The sequence below is a fragment of the Buceros rhinoceros genome, unplaced genomic scaffold (genome assembly GCF_000710305.1).
Source record: "Buceros rhinoceros silvestris isolate BGI_N320 unplaced genomic scaffold, ASM71030v1 scaffold9083, whole genome shotgun sequence".
NCBI classification, from domain to species: domain Eukaryota; kingdom Metazoa; phylum Chordata; class Aves; order Bucerotiformes; family Bucerotidae; genus Buceros; species Buceros rhinoceros.
In genome coordinates this window covers 35482-47359 of record NW_010405346.1, presented here as the reverse complement: position 1 = coordinate 47359, position 11878 = coordinate 35482, and the positions used below count along the sequence as shown (strand labels likewise).

The 11878-nt window shown below is 41.3% G+C and overlaps 2 protein-coding genes across 2 annotated transcripts in view; one reads left to right on the top strand and one right to left on the bottom strand.

Moving 5' to 3' along the window:
* DLD (dihydrolipoamide dehydrogenase) overlaps positions 1-2889 on the top strand; it is a gene marked incomplete at its 5' end in the record, with an annotated part of 14344 nt that extends 11455 nt beyond the window's left edge. The window contains 4 exons of the mRNA XM_010133687.1: positions 1-94; positions 493-630; positions 2119-2208; positions 2310-2889. The exon at positions 1-94 is cut by the window's left edge and continues 6 nt beyond it. Coding sequence (XP_010131989.1) covers positions 1-94; positions 493-630; positions 2119-2208; positions 2310-2375 — 388 coding nt within the window. The remainder of the gene's footprint in view (positions 95-492; positions 631-2118; positions 2209-2309) is intronic.
* Positions 2890-5210: 2321 nt separating this feature from the next.
* Positions 5211-11878, bottom strand: part of LAMB1 (laminin, beta 1) — a 40662-nt gene continuing 33994 nt past the window's right edge. Inside the window, exons 25-31 of the mRNA XM_010133685.1 lie at positions 10375-10578; positions 9841-9985; positions 8876-9083; positions 8501-8642; positions 7643-7819; positions 6549-6708; positions 5211-5653 (exon numbers count right to left, since the gene is read on the bottom strand). Coding sequence (XP_010131987.1) covers positions 5517-5653; positions 6549-6708; positions 7643-7819; positions 8501-8642; positions 8876-9083; positions 9841-9985; positions 10375-10578 — 1173 coding nt within the window. The 3' untranslated portion in view covers positions 5211-5516. The remainder of the gene's footprint in view (positions 5654-6548; positions 6709-7642; positions 7820-8500; positions 8643-8875; positions 9084-9840; positions 9986-10374; positions 10579-11878) is intronic.

Sequence of the window (11878 nt, the reverse complement as noted above, 5' to 3'; positions counted from 1 at the left end):
GGTTCACATTGACTATAACTGTGTACCCTCCGTCATATACACTCACCCTGAAGTGGCCTGGGTTGGCAAATCAGAAGAACAGCTGAAAGAAGAGGTACTGTTTGTTTCCCTTTCAGACAAAACTGGTTTTTTCCCTCTTGAGCGTGGTTTTGTGGTCCAGTAGTTTATCTAATTACTTTTTCCAAGAGAATTTCTACATCTGAATTTATTCCTTACGGTATATGACTGAACGATTCCCTCCTGCATGCTACTATCCCAGGGTTTACAGTGCTCTTTAATGACTTCTATTCTGTGAAGCTATTATTGTTCATTTGCTAATTAATCTTGTTTTAATACCCTCTTATAGCCCTTCTGGTGATTGTTCTTACACATTGCTGCGTGCATCTTACGTGTCTTATTTTTGCATTGCTTCTGTTCTTGTACTTACAAATTGCTTTATGGTTACGTTGGTTTTGATGGTCATTAACTCGGTAACGCATGTCTGTTTTGTAGGGTGTAGAATACAAAATTGGGAAATTCCCATTTGCTGCGAATAGTAGAGCGAAGACAAATGCTGACACAGATGGCATGGTGAAGATACTTAGTCAGAAATCAACGGACAGGATGTTGGGTGCTCACATTTTAGGCGCAGTAAGTATTGTAAAGCATGCTGCTGTCTTGGCCTTGAAAGGGTCTTTATTTAGTGCTGCACAGTCGCAAAGTAATTGTCAAGTTAGAAGTGATGCTTGTAGAAAGGAGGAAGATTTGAGTCTGCCATAGTCATTTTAATGTGCTGTTCTCTTCTGCAGACCTGCCTTCATTCCCACTTTTCTGTTACTTTGGTGTTACATCCAGCATTTATTTTTCTTCTCCTTGAATTGCTAGGGTTAACTGGTTTCTCTGACCAGGGTTGGATTTTTATGGGTTTTTGAGGTTGTGGTGGTGTTGTTTGGGGGTTTTTTGGAGGTTTTTTGTTTTAATCAATACTGCCAAACACTCAGGAGAGCAGCAGAAATTGTTGTCTCAAGTGCTGGAAGTTGATGAAGCTGAATAGACTGTGGCTTATTTCATAGGCGTTTTCTTTTTTTGCCCTCTCTGAACTTCAGACTTCAGCAAAGCTGGTACCCTTATGCTGCAGTCACCAAGTCTGGGGTCTGTAACTTACGAAACTTTGATTAAAAATCCTTTGTAAAGATGAGAAATCAGAAAATCCTATTTGAGAAAACACCATTTTCTGCTGTCCCACACGTTCCATAGTTAGACCCTAATCTCCCTCTAGTTTTGTTTCTTTGCTTTAAATAAAGATTTTTTTTTTTTTTTCCCCTAAAGATGTATGCCGAAACACTTCCATGCATCTTCATATACACTTTCCTTTAAGAGAAACACTAAAACTGCTCTCCATTTTCCCGGAAAGGAAATTTTATTCCTCTGAAAGGATACACTGTCAACACTAATAGATAGGCTTCTTGTTTCTGAATGCGATTCTCAGAGTTTCTGATAGGAATACATAGTAAGATGTTATTTTTTCTTATAATGTCAGTAATTTAAAAATCAAGATGCCTTAAAGGAAGCCCAGCTTAGGTTTGTTGGTGTGAGACAGACTAATTTTCTGCTTTGGGAAAGCGCTGGGGGAACATCTTACAATTGTGGATCTGAATGCTAAAAATGTAACAGGAGATTTCACTAATTTTGACTCCTCAAAGAAATGTTCTCTCAGCAAATACACTTAAATACAAAAAATAAGAATGAGGGTGCAGATGTAGTAACATGCTTTTGTGTTACCTTCAGGAGTTTTGCAGAGGTTTCAGCAGTGATAATGGACATGATAGCTTTGAGAATGTGGGTATTGTCTGACCAGTATCTTGTAGTGGAAAAATGCCCAGATTTTGCAGAACTCTCAGTAATGAGAGAAGAAATACTCTCATTTAAGAATGATGTTCATATTTATGCTAGGCTTGAGCACAGTCACCAAGTAGATTAAGTACTTAGAGCTTAACTAGCACTTCAGCTGCGTTCTAATTTGCTAAAATGGAAAAGTGGTATTGTAAAAGATGCTTATTTATGAGCTGTTACTGATTCAGGAGAACCTGGGCAATTGTATAAAGATTTGTGCTAATTAGAAATACTGTTAAATTACAGGGTGCTGGTGAAATGGTTAACGAAGCTGCTCTTGCTATGGAATATGGAGCGTCGTGTGAAGATGTAGCCAGAGTTTGCCATGCCCATCCAGTAAGTTTTTTCCGCACAGACTATTCAACGCCAGTGTTGCACAGACATGTGTTACGTGTAACTATTAACGACCTTTACCTTTTTGTATTTGCTCTCTACAGACAGTGTCGGAAGCCTTCAGGGAAGCAAACCTAGCAGCATCTTTTGGCAAAGCTATCAACTTCTAAAATGAAACAGCAGATCTTCATACCTGTGCAGGATGTCTCTGGAAGTCAACTGAGGGCCCTTTTGGAAGGTTGAGTCTGAGGATTTTAGGACTGAACTAAGTGAATCTCTTAATTTTAAACATCGAGTATTTAAACAAGTAGAGTTTGGAACAAGTGGAATTATCCAGTCTCTGTAAATTAAATACTTAAAATTACATGTTTATTTACATGATGAATGTTGCAGAAATCAGTCTGACAGAACTCTTTTTCAAAACCAAACATTTTGCTGCTGCATGGGATAATCAGGTGTGCTGGTCAAAACTCTGGATAAGTGTGTAGCATACCTGGTGTTTTCTTATTTGTAGTAGTGATAGACTAAACCAGTGGAATGCTGGCACTTAACAATGCCACTGGCACTTCAAATGCCACTGTCACTTCCGCACAAAAATGTGTTTCCTTCTGAAAGGGTTAACCTCAGTATTTAACCTACTTCTTACATAAAAGTACCAAAACTTGTTTAGACCTAGTGGTGTTAGGATGTTGGGAGAAGAGGGGCTCGTGTAGATCAATTAAAACAATACTGACTTTTTAAAGAGAAAACTACTCTGTGTGTGTGTGTGATTCTCCATGTTATGTTTTCATATTGAAAACTCATTGGGAAAAATAGAGTGCTGATGGAGAAATGAAAGATTGAAGAAAAAGTAATCTTACTGCTACTTAATCTTTTTTAAAGCTTCCATTGTCAAGCTCTCAACGGTGAAAGCAGGGGCAGGGCTTGCTGCTAAGTGCTGCCATGAGGGTTATTCTGCACCTTCCACACGGAAGGGCTGCACTGTCAGCTCTCCACACAGTTAAGACACACTTTCTTCTCTTCTGTTATCTATTTTTTGCTCTCTTTTTCTTCTGTAGCAAGAGAGCTTAATAAATATTTAACATGGCTAGACGGTTGTCTTGGGTTTTGTTTGCTGATTGGCCCTGTTACTCCTTCTAGTGTCTAGGTTGTCCAATATGTGAAGAAACCTTGCAAACAAATGGCATCTTTGGGAGATCCCTAACATGTATGTGGAATGTGCTCAATTCCTGTAGCTCATTTTAAGTTTCATTTTGCAGGATGCCATTTCTTTTTGTTTGTTTGTTAGACTCTTCTGCCTTGAAGAAAACTGTGTATCTGCTGGTATTGTGCATCTCCTTTTTCACTATGCCAATGGAATGAAAAACGTCTGTTCAGAAAATAGTGCAAAAGGTATTCGTTTTTGTGTACAGACGAGATGGTTATATCCTTCTGCCTTTATTTGGCGATTCGAGTATTGATCCATTATCCACACTGAGTGAGGGAAATACGTGCCACAGGTATCAGTTAATCAATCAACAAAAAGCTGTTGATTAACACAGCGGTACTGTTCTTCATTTTGTTGGGTTTTTTTTTTTAACTCCTGTTCTAAATGTAGGTGGGGTTAGACCATGACTAATCACCAGAACACAAGAGAATCCAATGAAAGGATATGCTGGGAAAAGTGAATTAATGTGGATCTGTTTTCAGGTGTTAGTAGAAAAGTTTTTGAATGGAAAGCAAAGGTGAGACAGTAATGAGGGAAGAAAAACTTGATTCTTCCAGTAGATCTTGGCACTTCTACCTGCTGCAGGTAAATGCTTTTAAGTGTTAATCTTTTGCTTTGCAAGTTCTTCCTAGAAGCTCTGCTCTTTCAGCAATGGCTTTGTGTCCACTCCCTCCACCAACCTCAGTACTTCTGACACTCTCACTGCAGTTCAGCCTTGAGGTTCATCAGTTACAAATTCTCGTACCTCATTTTGTTCGTGTTAAATGAAGTTTGGAAAGTCAGGGAAACTATCATCAAGAACCCTAGTAAAATTATACTGGAGACTATAGTTTCCCAGACACTTGAAAATAAAATTCAATGCCTTAAAGTTGTTACTGTATCATTACTTCTCTCACTGTGATTCCTGCTCTAGTCAAGTGTACAGAGTGTTTGTAAAGTTAAATCTGCATGTTGCAAGGTCTGCAATTTTGTTTTTAACAGCTGCTAAGTACACTGGCAGTGAAACAGTGTGTGGTGCCTGGTATGGGAATCAAGTCCTATGATGGATTTTTTTTTTTTTTGCTGTAGCATTTGTAACGTAGGGAGCTTAGAGGTGATAACTGTTCTTCAGTTTGCTTAGGTGGTGATACATTCTGCCAGAGTTGTCCAGACTGACTTTCGATGACGTTACTCAAGGTTAGGTAAGGTGCTGATCGAAGTACTCCAGATGTATTCCTCAGGTCAGAGTTTGCAGTCACGATGTGTAAAGGCTTGTTGCTGGTTTGGATGCTAATTTGTGTAGCTGATGAATGTTGTAAATCAGTTTGTGCAGTACTGTACAGAGGACTGAAGGTGCGCTGTTCTGCAGATAACTGGGCTTAAGCAGGGTGAACTAGATGTCACTCTTGCACTTTGAAAAAGTCTTATTTGTGTTTTGTTAAGTGCAAGCTGTTCCTGGAGAGCTGTCTGTGTACAGCTCCCTAACTGATTCACAGTGTCTGTGAACTTCTGCAGTTCCTCTTCCAGAGAGCTTCGGTCCTCCAAGCTTGGGTTTATCACAAATTTGGGGCTTGAAGCATAAACCACATTCATCCCTTCAGTGCTGACCTCTGTTTCCACTTCACATACCAAGTGTTTCATCATCAGTGACATGAAACCAGTGTTAAGCCTAAATGGCTATCATGCAGAGGGGAAGTAATCCTTTCTGAGTACTGTGCTGTAAATGCTAGCTAACCATACAAGGGATGTTTCTTCATTCACTTGTCATTTTGTTCTGGGTGACCATCCATTTCATAGTAATTGGAGCCCTTACTTAGAATTACACATGGAGCCAAGATTTTATTAGATCTCTAACCAGTTTAAGAGCAAGACTTGCTAAAGGATTAATTCATGAACCATTTCAGCTACTGAAAATAGGAAGGAACTTAATGAGTCATACTAAGTACATACAGTGATACAAAAGTACTGTTTATTTTCAACATCAAAAAGTTGTTTGTCTTTGGTTCTGTGACTTGAAAATCAATATAAAACCTGTTCACTTTTATCAGGTCTTAGTATAATATCAAAAAGAACTAGTGTAATACTTGTAAAACCCATCCTGAACACAAGCATTTCCTGCTGCCATTCATAAGCAAGTGCTATAAACAGCAACCTTCTGGCTGATTGTCTGCAAGAGGGAGCGAACTGTCTCCTCCAGCTCCACCAACTGCTTGGCTTTGTCTTCCAGAACTTTTTGATTGTTTTCATATGTATTTTCCAGGTCTGTCAGCAAAGGAAGGGGAAAATCAGTTTAATTAGGGGTGTTTTAAGGCAGTGAAGTGTAAATCATTATTCTTACAGATAAACTACTATTCAAATTTATTTTTATGCAAAGCCTGAAATGCACCTTTTTGTGTCCTTACTGCTGGGACATTAAGCAACAAGGAAGTAATTTTCCATAAGTGGAACTCCAAAAGTATATCTTGATTTCCGTTGAAAGTAACTGTCATTCTATGCTCTGTGGTGGCTCTTACAGAACCATTAAATGTTTTGGCTTGTTATGGATAAGTCTATTCAGTGAGTCATTGTAACAGCGCAGGAGAAGAACAAGTTCCTGGTCTGGCAAAAACACAAGGAAAACTTTGCTCCGTCCCTGGTAGCTATGGGCAGATTGCTCCTTACTGTTACCATCAAGTTTAATTGTCAATAGTAAATGTTAAATCAATCTGTAAACTGGCACTGACATATCCTGATTACCATTTGTTTTAATAGCTTTCAAAGGTGGGGGGCAGATTGCTCCTTACTGTTACCATCAAGTTTAATTGTCAATAGTAAATGTTAAATCAATCTGTAAACTGGCACTGACATATCCTGATTACCATTTGTTTTAATAGCTTTCAAAGGTGGGGGGGGGGGAGTATTGTTTAAAGGCGGGGGTCTTGCTTGAACGGGTTAGTCCTCCTCCTAAGCACGGTACTTATGTTCCTTCCCCTGAGGTGGTTCTTGGAGCAGTGGTAGGTGCCATACCAGAAGTATGTGTCTCACTCCTGACTTTCAGCTTTTTTATAGAAATCCTTGATTCAAAAGACCATGTTGTGTCCAAAAGGCAGGCAGATCAAACCTCAGTAACAAAGAATTAACTGCCATCTTTTCTGCTCCTACTGCTGCATTCCCTTACCTCTAAGCAGCTGGAGTTTGCTGTTTGCTTGGGCCAGCAAGGCTTTAGCTTCATCTTGCAACATGCTGGCTTTCCTCCTCGCATCAGCCGACTCCTCCGTCTTCTTGGCAATGAGATCTTCCACTGTCTTGTACTTGTCGTTCAGCTCGGTATTGAGGACCTGTTGTTCCAGATTCAAGCACAAGATGGAGCTCATTGAAAAGACAATACAGCGGCAGTTTGCCGTTCCTCCCTCTGACTTCACTAACCCAGCCCGGGTGTAAGGAGAGGCTACACTTAGAAGCTCAGTTAACAAAAGCAGAAACAGTTAAGAAATCTGTGACCCAAGTGAATTCAACCAGTAAGCCATGCACAAGCTGCAGCAGTACACAAGTCTCTTGTGTTTACTGGACAGCCACCTGAAATACTACTTAGTGTTTGGGAATAATTGATTTGATGGATAATACATCTCTTCTGGCAGGAAATGCCTCTGTGGAGGCTGGTGGGACAACTATAGACAACAGATTGGAGCAGTGAAACTTCCTTTGGTGGATTTGTCAATTGTTCGGTAATGAGCATTCTTTTGCTGTTACGATGGTGTGTAGCGGATGTTTGGGGTCACGTCATATGGTCGCAGAGCAAGTTTTGCATATCTGAGAAATTACTATCTTAGAAATTATGTTGGTTTAAATTGACCTAACAATTTTTCTTGTTGCTTGATTTGGTGGATGCCAAATTCCAGGTTGTTTGTCCTGAACCTGTTATTGTCACAGAACCATAAATACTCCATACAAGTGGAAAAAAAATTACCCGTTCTCCTGATAGTAAAGCTGAAGGACAGGAATGTCCAGAAATTATGAAAGTGTGACACCATGACAGGTTTCCTGCAGGTATTACAGAACCTGAAAACTTCCCAAAACTTTTTTTTCTGTATCTGATACCAAAATAAGTAAAAAGCAGCTCTCTCTGGTAAGTGCATTAAGTGTTTTGGTTTTTTTTCTTGTCCCTGGTAGTTGATGAATAAATCTCACATGTATTCAGCTAACGTTCCTTTGGCCAAACGTGGGGTAAGAGTTTTGTTGGCCTTCTCTGAGCAGCTTTTCTGAGCTTCTTACCTTTTGAACTTCTTCAGCATTTTGTTTTGCAGTATCAATTTTTTCTTCTAAATTGTCCACGTTCTCTGAGTTGGTAGCAGCCTTTTGCTTAAGGTCTTCAACACTCCTCTCTAGCTCAAACAGACGTAAGGTAGCATTGTTCAGTGTTTCTTCAGATGCTGCATTTTCAGATTGAATCTAATGGAAAGAGGGATGAGAGTTACACCTTCAAAAGACACTGAATATTGTGCTAAACTTTGTGGATAAGACCTGATCAACTAATTAGTTAATGTCCATAGAGCTGATATTAAAACTAGGGTTTCAGTTTTGCTACTGGGACTGCAAAAGCCTTAAGGAACGTGGTTTGAAAGTACTTCATTGTAATACACATGCAAGAGTTTCCTGATCCACAGGGCAAAACTTCAGACATTTGACTCCATCATGTGGTAGTGGACTTGCGAAGCTGCGTTATCTTCTGCGCTTGCCCACACTTCAAGGGTATAGACAGCACTTGTGGTCTCAGGAGGGCTTTCAGATGAGCCCTGAAAATGCAATTACCACTTTAATTCATTTATTGCAGTCTACACCAACACACCACCAGTGTGGATGGTGGGTATGACATTCCAGGATCCTGGCACGCCTGCTGTGCCAGAGGGCTACCTTTAACTGCAGTTAAAGTGCAGGACCTGGGGGGAGAAAAGCCTTTTGTTTTGGACTTTAAGAGCAAATGGTCCCCTAGCGTCTGTCATACTACCTCAAAAGTTGCTGTGAAGGCAGGAATGGCTTAGGTTCATTTTAGCTGCATTCTTTGATTTGTAGCACCCAAGAGCCTTCTTCGTGCTAGTTCTGTATCTTGAGAAATATTCATCAAGAACTCACCGAGATCAGCAGGTCTTGAGTTCCTTTAATATCTTCGTCAGCTTGTTTGATGGCTTTTTCAGCTGCACTTTGAGCTTTTTCGGCTTCTTCTAGTGCTGCTTTCACCATGTCTGCAGTGACTTTAACATCTGTTGCACCTTTGCTGTGGAGTAAAACTATGTTAACACTAAAAATGCTTTTCCTTTGGTCATACACTGCAAAGGGCAGGTTTTTTGCCCCTTACTGAAGGAATGAGAGTCTACATCAGGGAAAGTTTAAACTGCATTTTCTGATGCAGAAATTATGATGATTATTATTATGCAGAAATTATGAGATGAAGGTCTCATTCAGGCTCTTGGTGTTGGAAAACAGCTAACGCAGAATGGGGTTGCATACCTTGCTTTTTTAGCTTCCTCCAGTAGCATTTCTGCTCTGGCGATGTCTCCAGCGCTCTGCTGCAGAATGACCTCAACATCAGAAAGGCTTTCCACACGCTCTCGAATGTCTTCTGTCAGGGCTTGCAGCTGCTGGGGAGTGCTTGGCATCTCCATGTTCAGCACTTCATTAGCCACCGCCTCGATGCTGTCCAGGTCAGCGCTGTCTTCTAGTAGTTGGACACAAATGTGAGTAAAAGCTTCCCACTGACAAGTCTCACTACTCAAATTCTTGTCCAGCTGCTCCTTTAGGAAGGGAAGTCATGGGAAAACCTCCTCCGCGCCAGACTTAGGGAAAATCAGTGTGTTAAAACTGCTTCCTTGGGTGAAGCTTCCCTCTCAGGAGAGGCCCAGCAGGCACACAGGCCATGCTGGCACAGCTCTCTTGGAAGCTATAGAAGATCTTGGTGATTAGCTACACCCCACAGGGACTGGGGAGAGGAGACACAAGCCCACAGGAAACAAAGCCAACAGCTCTACATACACGTGTTTGTGCTACCAGTATACTCAGCCCTGTGTAAACAGGGCAGGAAGGGGTTTGCCATGCCGCTGCTTGCTAGTGAACAAGGCCCTCATTTAACCTCTACCTGGTTGCTTACAGAGCGATAAACGTGCAGTTTTTGACTGACTTCCCTCCCCTTCATCAGTATTTTGTCTTTCAAGCCAGAACTTATGAACACACTTGGCAAACTACAGCAGTACCATGGCCTCAGCTGAAATGAGCACAACATGCCAGAGTTTGCTCTCACTTTCCTATTGTCTTAGTTTTCTCTTGGTTCCAGATTTCATCATACTCACTAAGTCTGGCTGAAAGCGCTGGGGGAAAGGAGACACAACTATTGCGCTACCCCTTAGAAGACAATTCAGAGCTAAAGATAATTTTCACAAACCCAGAATTAAAATATAATTTAAATGTAAAGTTTTTACGCATTAGGAAGTCTCTAATCTGTTTAATAAGATTTCTCAGATCTTCGTTGCTTCTGTCCATTTGTTCTTTTGTAGCATTGGTTTTCAGCAAAACTGCTTGTGCATTTTGTTTTGCTTCATCAGCTCTCTGCTTCGCCTCAGAAACCTAGAGAGGAAAATGACAGGCTTGACTGCATATTTGCTTATGCTTTAAGGCCTGTTTGAAAACAAAAATTCAGCTAGAGTCAGAGGTAATAGTAATGAGAAATGCTTTTTTTTTTTTTGCCATAAAACTCACAGAACACTTTTAAAAGCTGGCTGTGCTTCATACCACCAATGCTAGTTTAAACAACTGGGGCTGATGTTTAGAGTTACCCATGAGGCTCCACTTTAGCACGCTCCATTCTGAGGATCCTTACAGGCATGATGAAGTTACACAACTGACAAGAAGTACGTTGAAGTAATCCAGGCACATACTTTGTCTATTAGTCTCTAAACTTGTGTTACAACTAAAATACTACTCTTTTGTAATATCTAATTGACTTGGCATTTTACCATTCTGGAGAGTTGCTCCACTTCTGCTAAGGCACTGAGGATGTCTCTGTCAAAATCCATAGCTTTCTGCCAGGCACTGTGCGCTACAGTCACCAGCCCGTCGCAGCCAGGCCCGCCACACTTCTTCTTTCCATCCTCTGTTCGACAGTTTAGACCGCCACACTCGGACTCGGCACAAGAGGCTCCTATGGGAGTGCCACAGGTCTGCGGAGACACGTCAGACAAGGGGAACAGTCACAGCTTTATTTCTGTTGCTGAGCAGTGAGGGGTGGTGGGAGTCAGACACTGCTCTACATGGTGTCATTTCTGCCCCTTGCAGTAGCACCCCAAGGACCACAGGGAAGGAGCTGAAGCAGAGCTGCAAGCAGGACATGGTTCCCACAGCAGGCCATTCCAGCATGACCTTAACCTTCTGTGCCACCCCTGCACCTTCCTGCCTTTCTCTTGGTTACAAGTAGGCAGTTCCCAGCATCAGCTCCCTTCCCTGATGCTGCAGCTGCTGGCAGTTAACAGCTAAATAAGCCTTGCTATGCCTTCATCATCTACTTTTCCTGTATGTCGTCTTTCACTGGAAAGCTGCACTGAAGGTTTGGTTTCAAGCTGGAAACAACTACCGGCTGTATGGCTTTTGTTTGCAGTCAGCCTTTACTACTGCCAGGAAATGGCAGGATGGCCAGGAAAAACTGGCCATCCCGAGAAGCTGGAAACAACTACCGGCTGTATGGCTTTTGTTTGCAGTCAGCCTTTACTACTGCCAGGAAATGGCAGGATGGCCAGGAAAAACTGGCCATCCCAAGAAGCTATTTTATAAGGAAGAAATTAAGTATTTCATGCAGAGTAGTATCTTTGCTCTAATGCTACAGAAATTAAATACTAAGAAGCAGAAATGCTCCAAGTTGAACAGGAAACTTTTTTTTTTATCTCCCTTAAAAAGCTGTCCCATTCCCTTCCACCAAATGTTTCCTCTGATTTCATCTTTCCAGAACACTTTCTAATTTGTGAATCGTTGTCAAGGATGTGTTCTCATAGAATTGTTCCTTTTTTTTAAAAAGCAAAACTAATTCAATCAGCAACACTTATATGGAGAATTACCCCCTTGGTCGGCCAGTGAAATCACTCAGGAGTTGTTGCAGCCAGAGGGAAAATTGGAACGTTTCCCGTTCTCCTGAGGTTCTCTTCCCTTTCCACCCCACCCCTCTTGCCAAACGATAGTCACTAACCAACATACTTTGCAGCCAAGAAAACCTCTCTGGGAAAATGTAGGGGCTGTGCCAAGTTAGCTGCAGCTGTCTCCTGTGAAGTGTAAATGAGTCTCTCTTACCTGCCTGGCTCGAAACCCAGCAGTAGCTAGAATGCAAAAACTTTTTTTTTTTTTTTTTAAATCTGGTGATTACACCTCCAGGCAGCTCACTGTTTATGGCCTTGATAAACATCTACCCAAGATTTTCAGGCCTCAAGAACGGTTAGGCAGGCATGCAGGGGGAGGGGAACTAACAAAAACGAT